At 42.1% G+C, this 21,996-nt stretch overlaps 1 protein-coding gene and 1 long non-coding RNA gene across 2 annotated transcripts; one reads left to right on the top strand and one right to left on the bottom strand.

Moving 5' to 3' along the window:
- Positions 1 to 977: 977 nt before the first annotated feature.
- On the top strand, positions 978 to 12,594 carry LOC137282745 (uncharacterized). Its single transcript, XM_067814532.1, has 4 exons — positions 978 to 1,295; positions 1,605 to 1,702; positions 3,609 to 3,810; positions 9,540 to 12,594. The coding sequence occupies exons 2-4, from the start codon at positions 1,687 to 1,689 to the stop codon at positions 11,908 to 11,910; spliced, it is 2,589 nt and encodes an 862-aa protein (XP_067670633.1). The 5' UTR covers positions 978 to 1,295; positions 1,605 to 1,686; the 3' UTR covers positions 11,911 to 12,594.
- A 3,680-nt stretch (positions 12,595 to 16,274) lies between these two features.
- Positions 16,275 to 21,704, bottom strand: LOC137282744 (uncharacterized). The gene is made up of 3 exons (XR_010956840.1): positions 21,633 to 21,704; positions 20,110 to 20,222; positions 16,275 to 16,792 (listed from the first exon to the last, which is right to left on the bottom strand). It is a non-coding gene; the product is annotated as an uncharacterized lncRNA (long non-coding RNA).
- Between the last annotated feature and the right edge of the window lie 292 nt (positions 21,705 to 21,996).

Below are 21,996 nucleotides of genomic sequence, written 5' to 3'. Positions count from 1 at the left end.
CCCCCACCACCCTGGATCCGTAATCGTGGATATATATATGTGTATATGTAATGGAAGCAGATATGAAAAATTGCAAACTTTACGCAAATGGGAAACGATGACATATGTCCACGAAATCCACGAGTATGAAAATCCAATGCCGGACAATCAGTGGTTAGTGTAACAGTCGTTACTTCCCTCATGTGTCAAAAAGCTCAACTATAACGTTTTAAAGACGTGTTTGTCACGGGCGAGTTGTATGACGTCCATTTCTGGCGTCCCTGGTTTTATGAACAGTGCCAAGAGCGGCGTAAAACTATACTTATCCACATTGCAAACATTGCATGTTTTCTTATGTTCTCTCTAGGTCAATGCACAAAACGAGCCTATGTTCTTTCACTCGTTAAAATTAGTGAGTGAGTTTAGTTTCGCGCAACATTTAGCAATATTCCAGCGATATGGCTGTGGTCTGTAAATAATCGAGTCTCGACCAGACAAACATGGGTTGCTTTAAAATTAGTTTGAGGCGGTAGATCGATGCGCATAAAGATAGTTTATCACTGGAATGTCTGATCCAGACTTGATATTTACAGACCACAGCGGTATAGCAGGAATATTGCGGAGTCAAACAACAAACAAACAAACAAACAAACTACATCATTTATCACTGCATGAATTAAACAATCTCATCACACGTGGTACTGTTACAGTTTTTCGAACTTGAAGCTGCATTCTTCAAATCGCATTCCTGGTTATGAAAATACTTCCTAGCTCTTGATAATCTTCAGAAGGCTTCACTCGCCCTTGATGAGTGCGCAACGTACTGTTGTGTTCCAGACACTCTCAATGCATCCTGGCCTGGCGCCATTATCAACAGATTCGTTACCTCCACCCCCCTAGACCCCCTCCTCATCCCCCCTCGCTGATCTATTCCTGTACCATCTTCCCCCAGTGCTTCTGAAACCCGATACCAAAGGAACTCCAAACTGCAGCCGCCATTTCTCGTGAGGCAGCGTACCTGCCCGGGGCAGGCTTCTCCGTCCGTTGATAACACGAGGCACAGGTAGCCAAGAAAACCTCGCTTTTATCACTGAAATATCGTCAGAATGTAAAACACGCCACCCTCGGTGCTACAGATAGATGTCGGGACTGTAAGATCGAGGCTGGTGTATCTAGAGTCGGCGTTGAGCGCTGCGCTGAGCCGTTACGGTGGTGTGCCTACCCTACACATCCGGGGTCTACTGCAGAAGTCGAGAACATTCCTAAAGTTTACTAACTGCGTCATGAGAAGATGAAACGGAGATGTACATCTAAAAGTAAGTTGCATCACCGTGTTGAAAAGTAACACTCGTAGCATATACAATCGTAATTACGTATTAAATGAGAGTTGTATATTTGTTATGTATATTTCTATATAGGTATTGAATGAATAAAGTATAGCGATGATCTCTCTCTCTCTCTCCCTCTCTGTCTCCCTCTCTCTCTCTCTCTCTCTCTCTCTCTCTCACACACACACACACACACACACACACACACACACACACCCCTTCATACCTACACACAAGCTAGCGGGCCGGTATTCCTATTACCTACTTCCTTACGTTCAACCTTTGTTGTATTTTCAGATATTCCTGTGATATATTTGGCCTGCAGGCGGCAGACGTTACCGTGAGGAGTATGACGCTCTAAAACTCTCGTTTCACAAGCATGGATGCGGTTCAAGGTAAACACATCAAAACACTATATCGGGGTTAAACACGTCACGTCAAGGTACATGCATAATATTGTGTTTCGTTATAACGAGTCTGTTTGGAAAGCCGATGCTCTGTTTTCATTGGAAGATACATTTCACCGGTGTGTGGCAATATAATTTTTGGTTACCGACACGAAAAAACATGTTGTTCTTTGAAAGAGATACAGATGTTGAAGAGGATGGTTACCTCATCATTGACAGACAATAATAATTCGGTCGCATGGGAAACTGACAGAGATAAAGACTATGCTACCATCTTCACCACAGACGATTCGAACAGTGACCACAGACGTCGGCCATTTTGACCTTGCGATCACCAGAATTCCAATGCGTTTACAAAAACCCAGCTAATTATCTATTTAATACACATGTATAAATGTACGTTTCGTAGCTGTAATCCTGGAGGGATTTCCCTTGACATGGTACCAGTGCACCAGCGTGCAACATGAGGAACAGTGTCTATATATAGAACAGTGACTATATATAGCACCGGAAACTTCCATTTATCGTGTGTTTTGGAATTACCATTACCAGTCGTGACAACCCCCCACCACAAACCGAGGTTACGGAAAGGGCGAGTGGTGACGAATGAAGAATTACGAGAGTCTGCCATACACTGACTGTTATAGCTGATGCACGTCGTAACGTTAAACAGGACTGGTTTTCACTACCGTTATGTTATCCTCCTGTCTTAGAGTAAACCATGTCAATAAGTTTGTTTAAAAGTGCATATATACAAACAACTTTATTGTTTCAACGCATGTCCAACGTGCACCGAAATTGTATCTCCTTTGTCCGTTTAATGTATTTGGCGTATTTTTACTTCCCTCCTGGCATGACCTTTCATTCTCAATGACATCTGTAAAAGTCAATTACCACCTCCCTAAGTCGGCGAATCTTATGCACATTAGCACAGGTCAGTGACCTTGCACAACATTTCGTAATGTCGCTGTCTGTGCCTGACTTGACCAGTCAGGAGGACGGTCTCCAGTCTAGAAGACAGAACGGGACGGGTTCTTCGGCTGGTTCTAACGTCAGCCATGACCGTCGCCTCACCAACGACTACGTCGACGATAAAGAATCGCTGTCCGAATTTTGCATGCGTATTTTTACACAGAAAATCCGCTGGCAAGTGAAAACTTTAATAAAGGCTATGGTAGGTTAGGCATGCCTCTGGAAGATGTACTAAAAAGACCCAACATGGGGACTCCCATTACAAATAACATGCACAAACAATACGAATTATCTTTAAATGTTACAATGCGACAGCAAAATGCATCATGTTATTGTTATTAGTGCCATCCTATTTTAATGCATTCAAACTTTGTATGAATTTAATTGCAACAACAGTCTTGGTACTCTTAGTCTTAGTATTATTCGCTACCTTCCTAGGGTTTTGCAGTGATCCCTCAGCAAACGAAAATCCGCATAAAACACATATATCTGACCTGCAGTTTATACGCTTACAACTTTCTGATGACATGGTTACCATTGTCTTAAATGTTTCCGCACGCTGACATCATTGAATATTGACAAAAAAATCGCTATTTCCAGCGACTGTTTTCTCACTGTTGACAGTGTTGTAGCATGCCCAATGTGCGTCAACCGGAAACGATCGCACGGAAAATAGTATTCGGAACCATTCGGATACAAAACCTTTTCGAGGTAAAAGTTCAAAATGTATGTGCGAATGTTCAGTTTTGCGACTTGGTAAGCAGTGTTCTGATTGGTCAATCTCAAAGGTTACCAGAAACGACTTCCTACTAGGATTTGTCAGACTCAGTAGAGGAGTGTAACGAATAATACCGACATTAAGTTTACTTAGACTGATTTCAACAGATTTAAAATATTAGTAATATGTTATTTTATCTTTCAGCATCTCAGTTTGGGGAACGACTGACGTCATGTCTCCTGGCAACCTACAAGCGCCACCGGGAGTCACGTGATGTGAGATCATGTGACCTGGAAAGACAATTACCGCTTCGTGAACCATTTTTCCAAATAAAACGAGTTCCCAGGTTTAAAGTGCGGAATGATCTGCACACGTCGCTCTGGCCTGCGTACTACCCGCTGACAAGGTGATATGATCCAAAGAACTATTTTCGTGTAGCGGAGTGCTCGTCTAGTGCTGTAGTTTGTCAGGTAGTTGCATGGTGTATAACTCCGCATTGCCAAGTGTGTGCACGCCGCCATTGTTCTAACACGTGTTGTTTATTCTTGTTACATTAACCGACATGATTGGTATGGGATAAAGAAACACGCTGTGCAGAGTTATGCCCCTTGAACGTGTCAGGATCATACGATTCTCTAAAGAGGAGGCTCTTGCCCCAATCCCTTTATAGTCCCTAGGAACCTATGCGGGTCGTCAGTGGTGGCACAGTGGGTTCGAGGATCACACTACATGATTTCCTTAATCACTTCAAACCTGACGACATGGGTCGTTGCTCGTGCTATTTATCAGTGGGTTTATTTGTCTCGATGGAATGCATGCAGCTAGCGTTACGCACAAAGCAAAAACAAACACAAGCATGTTAGAACAATCCCTATCCTCATCCTCAACAGAAACTAATTCCATGGATAGAGGGCGGTGGCGTGCCCTAGTGTTACATGCGTTCGCTCCTCATGCCGAAGATCTTGGTTCGATTCCCAATATGTGTACAGTAAGTGAACCACTTTCACTTGTCAGTGGGAATATTGCTAAAATCAAGTATGTATAACTACAACGCATTCACTCACTCATTCCAAAGATAGACAGGTGTCGAAGAGGGTGCTGATAAAGGTGGGAGATTGGGAGAAAAACACACCACGTAAACACTAAGTGTTGAGGAAGACGTGTAAGCTGTCTTTAGCGTTATTATCTCTTCCACGGTTCCCAGAGTCACTTACGTCAACCGCACCTCTTGTCAATAGACACGCACCTCGTGTATTGGCTGTTTTGTTTGACGAGGTCAACCGGAAGTTGGCTTTGTGTCGCTTGTTACAACATGGCGGCTGTTACAGGAGCTTGTTTTATGCCACATCGTGCAGAGCAAGAAGAAATCTGATAAACGCATAATTTAAGCTTTGACAATACCAAAATGTAATCATTTTGGGGGTATCTTCATGTAAACCCCTTCCCTGATATTTTCGTTTTCACTATTCTCACTAACGCAAATTAGTGACTGCCTCCAGTACTGAAACTGACATCCCCACATTTGGCATGGCGATACTGTACATGCTGAAGCAATTACAGACATGGAAACGAAATGTCAGTGTTCTAGTTACATCCGATAAATGTTACGTGTATAACATTAGATACGTATCCGTCATTATTTTTGTTTAGTACAGACTGATGGGCAAAGTTAGTATACTGATATACTGATTTTGTGTTTTGTTGTGTGTTTTTTGGTTTTTTTGTTGGGGGAGGGGGGGGGGAGTGTTTGTGTGTGTATGTATTTTGTTTGTTTGTTTTATTATTATTGTGATATATTTTAACTCTTTGTTATTTGGCATGTGGGTTCTATGTTTGTTTATTTCTTTGTTTTAAACTTAATCCAAGTAAACACAACCAGCAGAGGCTGGGTGGCAAACGCTGTGCCAGTTAGTGCCTTGTCTTTCTCCGGATATTTTGTGAATCCGATATCTGGTGTCCCCTGCAGCTGCCGTGATACCGTGGAATAATGAAAAAAAAGCGGCGTAAAACTAAAGTCGCGTCTCGGGCATCTGCGTTAGGGAGTCGTGCGCTTGGCGTAAAATGTAATACGAACCAGTCATGATTTGTGGAATGTTTTTGGCGATCAGTAGACGACCCCCTTTAAGCCTGCAATGAAAGTCGTGTGACGTTGCTACGTGACGTATCTATGACAAGAAGGGCATGTACTGGAGTTTAAAACCCAGGCACTGCCATGTATGAACAGATAAGAAGAAATTGTAATTCTGAGTAATTGGAGAATGATTCCACTGCATTTTATTATCAAAGATGTATTTTTACGACGAGGTAAGAACAATGGGCCACGCCCACTAGCGCAATATCGTTCCTGATTGGATGATGACCGAGTGCTTGGGGTTTTGGTTGCAGTTGGGCGACAGTTTTGGTTTCGTGAAACTGCCTATCCTTGTTTCCGAAATCATCTACATGTAAACACAGAAATCAGTAACTCGGAAACTGCTGCTTATCAGACATCATATCTGCAAAATATCTCAGCCCAAGAAATTCCAGCAATTTTAAGTGCAGCTCCATTGATAAGTTGCCAAATGACTCTATAACATCGTGCGCTTCTGAACGCGTGGGGCTGTCAAAGTGCAAGCTCGTTCTCAACTTCAGCTTTTCGCTAACAACGGCGTGACCATATAGTGATGGACATCGATACAAACATGAATACTTTCTTATCTAGAATTAGGCCGTTAATATATATATAAAAAACAAAAATACTCTTTGTTTAAGATGATTAGAACATGGCTTGAAGAGCACGAAACTACGCAATTTGCAAGTTTTAGAAATTCATATGTACAGGTGGAACAGGTTTTCCGAGATATACCGACATTTTGAAACTATATTTAAATCCCGACTAAACACGATAATTATAAATACATATAAATGTACCCGCTTATATCGACCCCGTGATCAAATTACATAGTGTTATCCCGAACTTTGGAATCGGCTCAAACTTAGTAGTGCCTTATCCTCAAATACTCTTAAATTCTTGTTTGCAGCAATTGTTTATGTTGTAAATAATTGCCTACGTCCATTTTAAAGCCAGATTATCGTGGCAAAGAATAATGAAATATTTCTCAAATAAACCCAGGTCGCATATAAGGAAAAATAAGATGTTTGATGAACAATGGTATCAGTCCACCTCAAATTAAAGTATGTCGTTGTCGAAAGTCTTACGGTAGCTGATTGTCTAGAGACACCAGCCTCTGATGTATGATCAAACTTCCATAAAAACTACAGTGCATACGAGACGATGTGGCTTTGGGATTTCACCTCTACGACACTTTCTCTCACTCTTTTCTGTGCGTCTGTAGCTGTTTGTTCTTGTACAGGCTTAAATGGTTCCACAGTAATACCTAACTCAAGCATGACTCCGAGCCAATCAGTCATCATGTTATCCTTTTAATACCAGGCAGGGCAACAAAACTACCGTCTGTTAACGTCTTTTGTTACGGTTCTGACGGGGGTCAAACTGTCGATCTATCGCTCACTGGACGGGCGCTCTGTCACCTATTACACCTTCGTCCTGGGGATAGGAAATCTGTTGTACACAGTGACGCTTTTCTCGTACGTGACAAGAAATACAAATAAACACGCATTTGACAAAACATTCTTTAATGTATTCTTCCTGTATTGAAGTCAGACAATCGACGACAAACACGTGTGACATTGCTACGTGATGTATCGAAGACAAGAAGGGCATGTACTGAAGTTTAAAAACCAAACACTGCCACGTATGAATAGATAAGAAGAGACTGTAATCTGAGAATGATTCAACTGCATTTTATTCCACTACACATAAACGTAGAGTTTTTCCTGTAGGGCTAAGATTTGCCTAATAACTCAGTAAAACTCCGTTTCTGGTCTGTTCCATGCCATCCTGCCCCAAACTGACAAAACCAAAAATGGAAGCACCCTTTGATGTCACGGGGTCTGCCCACTTAAGGAACTCTGTTTGTATCAGTACACGAAATCACCGGACCGTGATACCCCCCTTGGTCCCTTATTTTGCTCCCTGTGAAATAGTATACCGGACCAAGTTAGATAAAATATCACCTACTTCTGACTCAGTGTTTGGGTATACTTATTAATCTATTAAGTTATCCGGTAATAGTTACAAAATACAAGTTATCCAGTTGCACAGCTTAACCCGACATCAATACTGATGCTGAACCTACAGACCCTGTACACCAAGCAGTAATTCATGGCCACCGCGTCCATTGGATTAGTGCAATGGACTATCGCTGGCATAGTTCACTCAGTTGGAATTCAATTTCTAGCAAATTATATGAATATAGTTCATGTACTTTATCTTGTGAAATATTTTCACCGGTGGTCATGAAATTGCTCTGATTGGCCCTGTCTGGAGTCCTGGGTGAACCAATGTCACACGTACCTGAAGCAGGGGTAACAAATTCACCCCGCACAATCACTGACCAAGTACAACTTATTAAAAAATTTCACGCTAAAAGAGCAACATTCGTGTTGAACTGAGACAAGAATGTTTAGAGAATATTTCTGTGATGACATAATTTTCCTTTAGACCTTACTTTTGCAGACTGTGCTATTTCGTATGTGTGTTTCGTCAAATCCAAATCCTATTCAATGAATCTATTTATGTACAGATAGACGTATCTGAAAGAATATCACGAGGGCATGAATCCGCATCGTGAGGAGTTTCACTATTCGTTTCACTATACGTTTCACTATTCGCTTCACTATTCGTTCCACTATTCGTTTCATGCTGTGTATCACAGATGTCGAGAGGAACCATGCGCTCTACAGGTCGGAGACTGGGTACGCAACCGAATAGACGGAGCCCAGTGATTGACCTCTGTACGCAGCGCCCTCTATGGCATTTCCGTGTACAGCTGCCTGACACTGTTATGACAAGCTGTGGGCAGGCAAAAGCGAGCCACCTGCAGAGGGCCCCCACCCCGCGAAAAAAAAACCGCGAGGCGTGTGTTTGATGATGGCGAACATCAAAGACAACCTGAGTTTATTCCATAAATTTGAGTAGGGGTTCTTACGTCAGGTTGATAGGACGGGATTTAGTAATGCTGCACTGGTGAAACCACTACCAAAGTACTTTAAAGTAGTGACATTTCTTTATATTACGAAAGGGATATTTTTTGACAAACATACATGTAATCCAGAAAACTGCAATGTCCACAAAAATTAATTCAAATACACGCATGTGTAACAAGAGATACTAAACATATAGCACACAAATCAGTCTCTTTCTCTCTCTCTCTCTCTCTCTCTCTCTCTCTCTCTCTCTCTCTCTCTCTCTCTCTCTCTCTCTCTCTCTCTCTCTCTCTCTCTCTCTCTCTCTCTCTGACAGTAGCTGGCTCTCAAGAATAAATAAATCTGAGATTTGGGATACGAACCCGAACGGGTGATAGGTAGTTGCTATTCAGCATTGTCTGGGGTGAGCACGAAGAGATGACAGTTAGCAGTCAAGCTAGTTGCTGTTCAGCACTCTGTGAGGTTAGCATGAAGAGATGACAGTTAACAGTCAGATATCTGCACATATTGTGTACGTATGATTTGACATATTTTTCACTAATAGCTTTTTAGCCATGTAGAAGCTGCATGAAATGACAACGTACTGGCAACTTAAATCACATACTGAGCAGCAGAAGAAACGCAACTCTGGCTTTTTGTCAAGTATTCAAATAGAAGACATAAACACGAACGCTTACTTTTATGAGATTGCATTTGTTTGGGGTTTGTTTTTTTTTGTTTTTTGTTTGTTTTTTTGTTTTTTTTTTGTTTTGTTTTGTTTTGTTTTTTTGGGGGGGGTTGATTTTTTTTTTTTGCTATTCAGTATACTTCCTCGTGTTTGAAAACGGTGCAAGCATCTGTGCCGAAGCGTCATATTGTAATAAAAACAAAGTTACGATTATCCATCAAGAGCAGTGATAAACAAATTCCACTAGAATATGAAAAGAAGTAAATATTTTGACGTATACTGTAATTGGCGACACTGGTACAGTGATCGGAAACGAAAATGCATGTACTATGTACAGCAGTAGTTAGATACATTTTTATATAGCCAGTCATAATGAGTGACGAGTATAAATCTTATTTCTAATTGCCTTTTGTCTACAGACTTGAAACAGCATCGATCGACGACCTTGTTTACCCTCGACCCTCTCGGAGCGTGAGCGTTCTGGTAGAGGGGGATATCGGTGTTGGCAAGACAACCATCTGCCAGCGTCTCCTTCAGCTCTGGGAGGTCAAGGTCGCGTGTCAACAGACGCAGTGTATGAAGGCTACGAGCAGTTCTAATGTCAAGGACGTTTATCTGCCTAATTTAAAGACACCTCTTTATCTTGATTGTTCCAACGTTACAGAGGGCTCCTTCTCATCATTGATGGACAGTAAGAGCCACATCCGGTTCATTGTGAAGACAGTGAGGGCTTTGTTGGGTGAGCGAGGATCTGAGTTCGAGACCAGTGATATAAGTGACTGGCTGACTAGCTGTTCTGGGGACGTTGAAGTGTTCTTTGACAATGTTCCAGTGTGTTCTGGTCTGATCAAGGTGATTGAATCTACTCTCGACTCCCACAAGACGGCGTTCGGGCGTGTCATGGTATTCACCGGTCCCAGCGTAATGCAGAAACATCGCTTTGACAACCTCTTCTACTGCTACGGGATCAACCCGGATTATGGCTCACGAATTCTTACAAGGCGTTTGCAGAAAATGTGTGAATTTCCTGAGAACAAAGTGTCAAGCGTAGATCAAGTCAAGATGGTCGATCTTCAAGGCGAACTGTTCCGAAACCCCCTTATAAGTTCTCTTCTTGCTGATTTCTGTAAAACCGGATATGACGTCATCCCTAACAATAAAACAGACTTGATCCAGTGTCTCCTTCACCACAGCTTCCGGTCGCTAGATGGCGTGTTACAGGAGAAGGGATCAGGTAGTGATTTGGAGCGGATTATCGTGTGTTTACGCCAGCAAGCATATGAAGGGTTGTACAGAGGGACGCACTATTTCAACAAGTCTGTTCTCGCCGATTCCGTGCAACTCCTTCACCTTTGCGACCTAAGAATAATCCGGGACATTCACGAGACTGGTGATTCGAACGAATCCAATTCAAACAGTGAAATGTTTGCCTACAGCTCCAGAGGTTTCCGCGACTTCCTGGCGTCTGCACATGTCTGTCATCTGTTGGTAAATCCTACAATCTCGGAAAGTCTGTTGCCAAATCTCCTACAAGACAGAGTGTTCGAGAGTCTGTGTGGGTACTGCTGTCGACAGCTCAGTGTATCCGGCCACATCACAGTCCTCAAGACACTCGTTGAAACAATGATGGACAGGTCCAAGCAGCAGTACGTCACAATGCTGGGTCACGATCAGCTCGTGACACGCGGTACCCTCTGTGACATAAGCAGAGTTCTAGTGTGTCTCAGACAAACCGATTTTCAAGAGGATGTGTGCAAATTAGTAGCCCAAAATTTTCCAACAATTTTAGAATTTTCTTTAGAGGACAGCGTTTGTTCAGTGCTTCAGGATTTGATTCACATGATGTCGCGTTACGAACTCTCAACACATGGAATCGTTCTCCATATGGACAAAATGTTTACACAGTCCAGCCTCGGTATCAGTCTGGCACGAGCTCTGAATTGTATGACGTCATTAACAACGTTGATGCTGCGAGCGACTTTCGTTGCCGATACGTCATTTCTGGTACATTTCCTCTGTGAGACATTCCAAGGGAACACTCATGTGAAGAACTTTACTTTAGGTGGACCTTTTAATTCGGCCGAGAACCTTTCCCATGCGTTACATCGGCGAGTGGCCTCGACCTTCACATCCGCCATCGCTCTAAAAACACTAACAATAGAGAACTGTAGCCACATGCATCGGATTGCCTATGTTATTGGATGTTGGCCAAACATCTTCCATAGACTCGAGGTCAGGAGGTGTAACCTTGAAGCAGCTGGATCAGAGGTCATCATCAAATTGAAAGGTCAAAGTGACTTTTATCATCTCCGATTAGAAAACTGCTACATTCCGAGTGCCAGGTTACACGATGTCCTGAAATGTGCTCAAATGTGCAAGAAGTTGCAAGTACTGAGCCTTAATCTTCTGTCGGCTAAGAAAAACTTTTCTATAATGGATACACACCGAGGGACCTTTCTTCCCGCCATTGATGCTAGGGCATGCTCCCTTCTGCATGAACTGATTGTCTCAAGCCCACTTCTCGAGGAAGTCACGGTATGTCACGCGGGACTCGATGACGTCAAAGCAGGAGTTATAATAGGAGCAGTGTTACAGAGCGTGTCTCTGAAGGTGGTGGACCTCAGCGGAAACCTCATAACAGATGACGTCACTAAAGATGTGATTGACGTCATCAAAACTGTGAAAACATTAAGGGGTCTTATGTTAAACAATAACTCTTTCTCTCCAGAGGGTCGAAAGAGTGTTGTCCGCGCGACCAGTGACGTCATGGACCTCAAGCTTAGTATGTGAAGGGTTAAATACTTCAGTAAGCAGAATCACCGTCCTTCTTAAAGTTCTGGTATCTTTGCCACAGGTCAAAGATAAGTGACGAATCACCATATTTCACCGCACACTACAAATTACACAGCCATGTTTTTCATAGATCTAATTATCAATAGCCTACTGAAAGAGATAAACATGTCATAAATCTATAAATTTTAGTGCCAAATTATCCCAAAACGTGAAAAAACGATTTTCAATTGCTTTTCTTCCTTGTTTGAAATAGTTTTATGGCTCCACGTGCCAACATCAAAGCCCTACGAGAGCTAGATATGCAGTAACTTGAATATGTATTAACAAGCTGTCACAGTTGCACCAGCATATTTCATACTTACTGACAACAATCTGTAAATGGCGCTGTTTGGCGCCCTCTTAGCTTGGTTCATGTGACTTCAGTAAACATAGAACAAACTGAAGGAAATTCGTGTCACGTGATATGTAAATTAATTTGAGGAACTGGCCTCATGCCAAGGCGAATCAGCTCAGCGACGGAATGTGAAGCATAATGCACTGTGATGAAATGATGTATCTGTCGCCTTGATGACAAGCTGAGATGAAGACAAAATACCGGGCACCTGCTTGCTGTTCATCAATAACAAACATTAGGCTGCTACATAATAGCGAAAACAGCTGAATAAATCATTTATGATTTTACTTTTGAATTTTGTATGTTAGTTTGATGAAATCTGTTTATAATGACATAACCGCAATATGTGTTTACATATTGAGATTACATGAGATCAATCAGAGGTTACATTTTGGCTACACGTGGTTACATAATTGTAATATAGATCGACATCGAAGCCATGTATAATACAGTTATTGCAAACCGTGGCTCTGGGATGCTGGCCCCCAAGGCAGTGGGGTAGATTATCTCTTAGATTACTGAAAATATCTCTTCGATGTCCACAAGAATAAAATATGTGAATGCCATGCACTCCCTGCATCAAGTCAGACACTGTATGCCAGTCATTTGATGTGTTTACTGTAAACATAGAGTAGAACTTTTGTCCTCAAAACGAGTACAACCGCTTACTGAAGCACTGAAAGATTTACAATGACTCCATTAACATATTAACGAATGCAGAATTATATTAATAATTATGAAGAATATGTGATACTGCCGTTAAAAATGTTACAACCAAGTTACTATATCAAACTGTCAGACAGATTTCTATCCAGGGGTGGACGCATTTGGTATCATAATGTACACAACGGCTTTGTCACAAACCAATTCACTGTGGTGCAAAGTGCATACTAGAATATTAGAAACAAACGTTTTTAAATGACATACAAAAAATTAAATTAACCATAAGTGGAGTTTACTTGATTGATACCTATCTGCCATCGCTGTTTAGGGTTCATGCAGAAATATTGATATTTAATAATATTAAAAAGCGTCCCATATCAGTTCCAAGAGAGCGACTCAGTTCAGCATCTGAAATGAACCATTTTGCAACTACATTCACTAATACTTTTCATAAAGTGCATGTGTAGGGCAGGGGTTCAAAAGTATTTTGAAAAGCCACTTGCCACAGGGCAAGTGACTTCAAGAAAGTAACTTGTCCTGACTAATTTTCCACTTGCCCTGATTTTATGACACAATGAGTGAAGGTAATGTTTACTAGATTATTTATCGAAGAGTGATAATTTCACTCTCTACTAGCTCTACTTTATTGTTATTATTATTGCGAACTATAATAGCTTCATTATGAGCAAATATGAAATGAAATCCAAGATGTAGTTTGAAACCATAAGTGGAAATTATCCAAGTAAGATACCTTTACTTGAGGAGAAAACTGACTTGTCCCGGGCGTCGGACGATGCGATTTTTGAACCCCTGGTACGGGCCAAAACACTTGTTCCATTCAGACAAAAGTTTGGGGGTAATATTTCTCATCACGTAAATCTTTCACTTTTTAAATAGAAATACATTTTTCCTGTCTATTAAAACCCTCCAACCAATGGAAGAGACACGAATAACATTGTCTTCATCTGTAGTCAGACTCACAACATACGCCAGATCCCCTTGCACTGCATGCACTGTGGGGTGGTTAAAGCGCTCGTCACTCTCGTCACTCTCGTCACTCTCGTCACGCTTAGGACTCCGGTTCGAGACCCCACATGGATACAATGTGAAGCCCATTTCTGGTGTACCCCGCCGTGATATCGCTGGAATATTGCTAAACGCGACATCAAACTAATTACAGAACACGCACTCCTCATAGTCAGGTGCCAACTCATTAACCACGATGGGTTTCAAGAAAATATTAACGATAGTTTTCAACTTCTCCATGGGAACAGATGGACAGATGGACAGACGGACATGCTTATAGCTACAAGCAACCTCAAACTTCCCACTCAAAACACCTCAGTCTCCCAAACCCCAACCCCTCTGCCTACATTGAATGACGCAAATATACTATCATGCCTATATAGCTATCAGTGGCTGTGTGAGGATCGTACGTGGTTGATTGTAACGTGAGAGAATCACGCGTGATGCTAGTTTGACCTACAGGACAAGCAGCTGTGGTCATCACCCCTGTATCCTGCACCAACTGCCACACGTCATCAGCAGCTGGGGAGTCCAGGATCGGTGAACCCTTCGGTGAGAATACTTGTCTGTTGACGAACAGACGAATGTCAGGAATAGTTTCGAACACGTGGTGCACTAGCGCTGAATGAACTCAACCCAGCTGGACAAAACTATTGCCGTTGTTTGCCCTTTTTTAATTTCAAAATATTTTAAGCAAATTATGGGGATAAGATGAGAATTATCGATTTTCCCATGTAATGACGCACAGTTAGATCGAGAATACTGGGGGATTTGAAGGAAAAGGAGAATGTTTTGGAGTGGAAATCTAGCAAAATTTACCCATCAGAATATTACCTTTTTCAATCTACATTCCATTCACATCAGATGGACTGGACTCACACATGTAGCATGGCGTGGATTGACCCCTCAGACATTCCCTTGTCAGCATGCCGAGAGGATTAGCCTCCATGGCCATGTGGAAAAGTCGTCGGTTCGAATCCCAGCTCATGACTCGAAACTTTAATGACCGATACACATAGTGTATGTGTACCCAGGTACACTGGACCCAGGCCATGGGCGGTACAAGCTAATGTTTTCACGAGTGTGAGTGAGTTTGATTAAGCAGTATCTGGGTTACGTCACTTGATGGTGGAGGTAAGCCCGAAAAGATGCAGCAATTAGACGCTTACCAATTTGGCGAAACCCACGCCAGCACGGATAGTCTGGGCTTCCAACCAACGAATATGGGATTGTCGAAATCCACAAGACATACTTAACGTGGACCACGTAACCACGGGATTCCCTCGCCACCAACACACCGCTTCTGGAACGGTATTCCAGTCTTACAGCGGTCTGGGGAAAGCAGATTTGAAGACTTTTTTCTATTTGTTTTTCAAATGCTTCTCGGGAGCAAAGTTCCCGTGGGCAAATTTCCTTGTGGGCAAAGTTCCAGTGGGCAGGGTATTTTATGAGCAAGGAACAAAGATCCTTGTGGGCAAAGGACAAAGAACTCTGCCCAAAGGAACATTACCCAAAGGAGCTCTACCCACAATGAACTCTCCCCCAAAGGATTTTTTGCCCAAAGGAACTGTGCCTACAGGCTCCCTGCCCACCAGGAGCTCTGCCCACCATAATCTGAGTTTTGCTGCTCGCATTTTGTTTTCATTCACTACTGTGGCTATGTTCGCTTTTACCTTGATGTTAAATATTAACAAAATATTTAAGACAAACAAAAGACACACTGCGTTTCACATTCTACCGTTCTTGTCAGTATGTCATCATTTGAAGTCGTGACCTGATCCCAATAATAGCTTCTTCAGCGGTTTTGTTAAGTCGAAAATTCTGCTCAGTGGGTTAAATGGTTCACGGTCGAAATAAAGTGCTATACAGATTAGTATTAGCGAAAATGTTGAAAATATGGTAAGTACTTCTGAACTCAAAGAAAATTTTAAAAGTTTAAGACGGTGTTCTGGGCGGTGGGGTAGGCAAGTGGTTAAGCGTCCGGGTTCGATTCCCTACATGGGTGCAATGTGTGAATCTCATATCTGGTGTCCCCCGCCGTGATATTGCTGGAATAGTGTTAAAAGTGGCGTACAACATTACTCACTCACTGTTCTGGAACTCTGATAAGACCCCCGAGGTGATACACAACGTAAAGTGACCACTATAGTGCCCCGATCCTACCAGTTACCACCACAGCCATACTGTTGAGAACCTGTATTTCTTCCCGGAATTCCTACCCATTTACACCATGTGTAAACGAGAGAAAAACCCTCTTTAAACAAATAATAAGAATATCTCTTTTTTTCAATGTATTTCGAACGTAATGTGCAGTCGGTTTGGATGAAACCAGATATCGTCAAAGCCAAATGTTTGTGTGTTAAGGACCGAGTTTGACGGAGACGTCAACATCAACGTCATGGCAACGTGAACTGACAACGACAGTGATGCTGCGGCAACCTGTCTGGTAGTGGCAGTTTACACAACAATGCGTCGTACATGTCACGTGGTACATCCCTGGAATATTTGCTCTTAAAAACTAGATGACACTGAGTTTAGGTCCTTCCAGAAAGAGGACGTCGATAAAGTCTCTCAAGTAGGCAGCAGGTTGTCGACGCTAATGTTCGTTCCACAGACTCCTAGGCTAGTATCGTGAAATGATTTCTTTCAGTCCACAACACCGACATTTCCTGCAGTAGTAATGACGATAGTTGTTGTGATGGCGATATGATCGTCGTTTCCGGTTCACCAGGGCGTCGCCATTTTGAAACAACTTTAACTTGGGAATGTTCTGGGCCAGGTCAAACTTTGCATTATCTGAAAAAATGATGAAATGAGAGAGTTGCCAGTGTTTATAGCCTAGTTCATATTGAAGAACTGACCTCCAATATAGATATCATACGAGAATATTTTCTAGGAAATCGGCCAATCTCGACCCTTTCCGTCACCGCAGGGGCATTTTTCAGGCTGTCTACTCCAAATGGTACATTCCGATAGAGAATCCCAGGAAGTTTGAAAGTAAAACAGTTGTGTAGCTGCGATTATTTACGTGTTTTATGTATATTGCTCAACACAGACAATGCATCAACCTCTTTGTAAATGGTGGTGGACGGTGGGGTAGCAAAGTGGTTCCAGCATTAGCTCGTCACTCCGAAAAAAAACAGGTTCGATTCCCCACATGAACAAAATATGTAAAGAGCATGTCTGGTGTCCCCTGCCGTGATATTGCTGGAATATTGCTAAATCGGCTTAAAGCCAAACGCGCTCACTCACTCACTCACTCTTTGTAAATCATTACAGATAGGTCGATAGGTCGACAGTGATGTAAACCAGTGACTTTGATTGAACGTAATATAATGTTTCATATTGTTCTGTCTAAGTAACACATGTATTTCGTCTCTAAGATACCAAATGTAAAACTTTCTTAGGTTAATTACGATTAGTCTAAGGCGTGAGACAAACAGAAAATCGACGGCGTCTGTCACCGAATTAACAATCCTCGCTCTGGGCTAACTGACGCGCTGTTCCATTGGTGTGTCCACGCCCTATGTTAAGACTTAGCTGCATTAATGTAATGCATCTTTTCAGAAGAATCAAATTGTTCTAATTTCGATCATGCCGAAATAAAACAATAACAGTGATTTAGATGTTCAAAAGAAAAATTGAAATACAAGTCTGCTGTCAGACAAAGATAAACCATTTAAAGTATCCACTTTTCAACTATTAAAACAAGAAACAACTGTTGTATCGTGTGGAAAATTGTAAAAGAATCATTCCTATGCTATCAGTCTTTTAAATATTTTCTGCTGATATGCTTTCGTGAAGTCCAAGTGTCTTTGATACTGTCATAAAGTGTTTAGGAACAACTCAAATGATTTTTTGTTAACATTTCTTTTTGCAAAGTAATGTTTTTCCATTGTCTGTTTACACAATTCGCCCTATGTGGGGGTTTCTATGTTGTCTCATGTCCATACTGTTTTGTTGCTGGTAGATGGATTATGTTGCTGGTAGATGGGTTATGTTGCAGGTACATGGGTTAGGTTAGTGGTGGATGGGTTAGGTTGCAGGTAGGTGGGTTATGTTATAAATGGATAGGTTTTCTTGCTGGTGGATAGTTTATTCTGACGATGGATGGGATATGTCGCTGATGGATAGGTTATGTTTCTGGAGGATGGGTAATGTTGCTGGTGGTTGCGTTATGTTTGCTAATGGATGGTTATATTGATGGTGCATGGGTTAGGTTGCTAGTAGATAGGTTATGTTGATGGTAGAAAGGGAATGTTAATGGTATATGGCTTATGTTGATGGTTAGATGTCATCTTGCTGGTAGAAAGGTTATGTTGTTGGTAGGAAAGTTATGTTGCTGGTAGATGGGTTATGTTGCTGCTGGATCGGTTATGTTGCTAGTGGACGGGTTATATTGCAGACGGATAGGTTATGTCACAAATGGATGAATTATGCTGCTTGAGGATAGGTTATGCTGTTGGTGGATCGGTTACGATGCTGTTAGATGGGTTATGCTGCTGGTAGATGGAATATTGTTGCAGATGGATGGGTTATATTGCTGGTAGATGGCTTATGTTGCAAATGGGTGAATTATGTTGCTGGAGGACGGGTTATGTTGCTGATGGTTGAGTCACGTTCCTGGTGGATGGGCTTTGTTGCTGATTGATGGCTTATATTGCAGGGGATGGGTTATGTTGCAGGCTGATGGATGCCGGGGATGGTTTATGTTGCAGGCGGATGGATGCAGGGGATGGGTTATTTTGCAGGCGGATGGATGCATGGGATGGTTTATGTTGCAGGCAGGTGGATGCAGGGGATGGGTTATGTTGCAGGCAGATGGATGCAGGGGATGGTTTATGTTGCAGGCAGGTGGATGCAGGGGATGGGTTATGTTGCAGGCAGATGGTTGCAGGGGATGGTTTTTGTTGCAGGCAGATGGATGCATGGGATGGTTTATGTTGCAGGCAGATGGATGCAGGGGATGGGTTATGTTGCAGGCGGATGGATGCAGGGGGTGGGTTATGTTGCAGGCAGATGGATGCAGGGGATGGGTTATGTTGCAGGCAGATGGATGCAGGGGGTGGGTTATGTTGCAGGCGGATGGATGCAGGGGGTGGGTTATGTTGCAGGCAGATGGATGCAGGGGATGGTTTATGTTGCAGGCAGATGGATGCAGGGGGTGGGTTATGTTGCAGGCAGATGGATGCAGGGGATGGTTTATGTTGCAGGCAGATGGATGCAGGGGATGGGTTATGTTGCAGGCAGATGGATGCAGGGGATGGTTTATGTTGCAGGCGGATGGATGCAGGGGATGGGTTATTTTGCAGGCGGATGGATGCATGGGATGGTTTATGTTGCAGGCGGATGGATGAGTCACGTTCCTGGTGGATTGGCTTTGTTGCAGATAGATGAGTTATGTTACAGACGGGTGGGTTATGTTGCAGATGGATGAGTTATGTTACAGGCGCATGGGTTATGTTGCAGATAGATGAGTTATGTTACAGGCGCGTGGGTTATGTTGCAGATAGATGAGTTATGTTACAGGCGGGTGGGTCATGATGTTGTGGGTGGTTTATGAGGAAGATGGACGGGTTATGTGACAGATGGATGGTTTGGTTGTTGGTAGATGAGTCACGTTGCTAGTGTGTGGGTTAGCTTGCATGTTTAATATTAGTGAGATCGTTATGCTTCCATTATTAACGGAAACCCTCAGGGACATATAATTGTTTTTTCCTGCACTCCAAAGGTTGCTCTATAATCCCCCCGATTCGGTTTAACGCTCGTTATATGTCACACACCCTATTAAGGAAACGTTAAGAAGACCAGAATCAGAACAACCAAGGCCCGTAACTCTGGACAGCAAATCAGACTACATTGTGTTGTAGTCATTGGAAAATAAATTATTTTTTAATTTGAAAAAAAGATCAAACTAAAAAAGGTAGATATACCATCTAAACCCATTTTAGCTAAGACAATATGATAATTTACCTATAAAACAAAGCGAATTTCACTGAATAATGAGTAGACCTGTTTTCAATGAGATGACACCGTGGGATCGGTGGTTTGGTGTCACTAAGGCACTAAGGCAGTATGTGTACTTTATTTGTAACATCTCGCAACAGACGTACCTGCGACGAGATTACGGGAAGTCGGGGTGGCTGCAAGGAGTTGAGTCAACAGCATTGTGACGGCGAGGTGTGCAAGGAGTTTGTACAAAGGCATCGCTTCTGTTTCTCAAAATCTGGAAATAGACTTTGCAGAATCAAAGGGAGAGCATGATGCAAATACATTATTTTGAACACTGTTTAAGTACAAACTATCATGTAAAGTGATTTTTTTTAAATCGTGTTCAGGTGCATGCTGGATACGTAAGCTGCTGTAGTTTTGAATGACGTTAAACGTCACATGCAACCAAAACATCATTCATAATTAAAACACAGTTATCCCTTGTTCATGGTGTATAAACTGCATTGGTGATTAACAAGAAAAAAAAGAAATAAACAAAAGTATAAGCGTATGATGGCAAATGAAAAGTGCAATATTTTGTACTTGGGTTTACGTCCCTCGAAATGAAGCAGCCGCGATACCGAATCCACTCAGAGCTGCTGGGTGTGCATTCAAGTGTAACGAAGCATTTTCATTGGCCACTGGTTCCTTTGCCGATACGCTTATGGCCTATAAGCCCGATAAGTGTTAAGTTCAAATTGTATGTGCTCATTGATTGAAGTTGTGCACTGTTTATTGTCATTAGCAGACAGACAGGCAGACATATAGGTGTGAATAAACCAGACACTGAGTTTTTCTCTGTGACACAGCCCTGCCTCACAACCCCTGAACCACATAATTTGCCTTACTCTCTCTTAAGCTGAAATAAACAATTTCGATTTTGAAATTATGTTATCCTTTTTCCTAGATATGAACAATTACGGGTCATAATTCTAAACCTTGACATTGAGACTTTCCAAATGCACAATCGCTAGCATGCCATATACAGTTGCGGGTGTTATAATCTTGTTCAAATCTCAAAAGACGGAAATCGAATTGATCTTAAAATGTTGTTTGACTATGAAAGTGAAATCCCAAATATGACATATGTTGCATTTGACCACTTTCTAAAATGGCATCGTGTAATCATTGCTTTCGGCCGTGGGAGCCGTGCCAATTCACTCTTATCAGAAGGGTACACAAAGTACGCAGTCTAGACTACCAGTTGTCCGACTTTCATTTTTTTGTGGAAGTCGCGGTGGCTGAGGGGGCTGGGCGGCTGACTTTGTGTGCTGGCAATTAGGTGCCTGACTCGAGCGGGTTCGAATCCCGCATGGGACTCAACCAAAAAAGGACTAGAATTTGTTCTTTAGTGAGAAAGTGAAATCCCAAATATGACATATGTTGCGTATGAAACGGAATGTTTTGTTCGTTTCACAAGGGAACGGTTAAAAAGCGAGATAATTTTAAATAACTTATAACCTTTTTTAAGCGAAATTCTGAATCAAAGCCAGGCGATAGGATTTAAAGAGAAACACACAAATACATACAGGCGGCCTTTTCGTTAACAAAAGTCTACTTTACATTTTATCTAAATTGTTTTCAACAAAACGAAATAACATGATACTAAAACATGTCATACAGTGAAGTGTTGAAGCCTACCTACCAGACACAACCACGGTGCCGTCAGCTGCCGCCTGTGATGCAGTGTTAACGGAAGAGGAGGAGCCTGGTGTGGGCACTAAAGTATATACATACAGCGCGTGGCACGTGGTTCGTGAACACGGAACCGGCGCTCATCAGTGACGTCACAGAACAATACCCAATCTGCAAAATATCCAAGGCTGTTGAACTCTTTGTAATTGCAAGTTCGACTTTGAATTCAGCAACAATTTGTTCGTATTTACTGTAAATAATTGTCTCTTGATTTCTGTCATGTTGTGTTAATCGCGGAAACCAAATGTCAAACAATTATGTTTTGTGTTTGAATCTGCCTGGCATTTCTAAACTATACTAATAACTGAATATGT

Source organism: Haliotis asinina, chromosome 4 (genome assembly GCF_037392515.1).
Source record: "Haliotis asinina isolate JCU_RB_2024 chromosome 4, JCU_Hal_asi_v2, whole genome shotgun sequence".
In the NCBI taxonomy this organism is placed as follows: Eukaryota; Metazoa; Mollusca; class Gastropoda; order Lepetellida; family Haliotidae; genus Haliotis; species Haliotis asinina.
The sequence above is the reverse complement of the archived record's forward strand: the minus strand, read 5'-3'. Positions and strand labels throughout refer to the sequence as shown.

Coding starts and splice junctions, on each gene's coding strand:
- LOC137282745 (XM_067814532.1), top strand. Junction 3,811..9,539: donor GCGTACTACCCGCTGACAAG/GTGATATGATCC, acceptor TTTTGTCTACAG/ACTTGAAACAGCATCGATCG.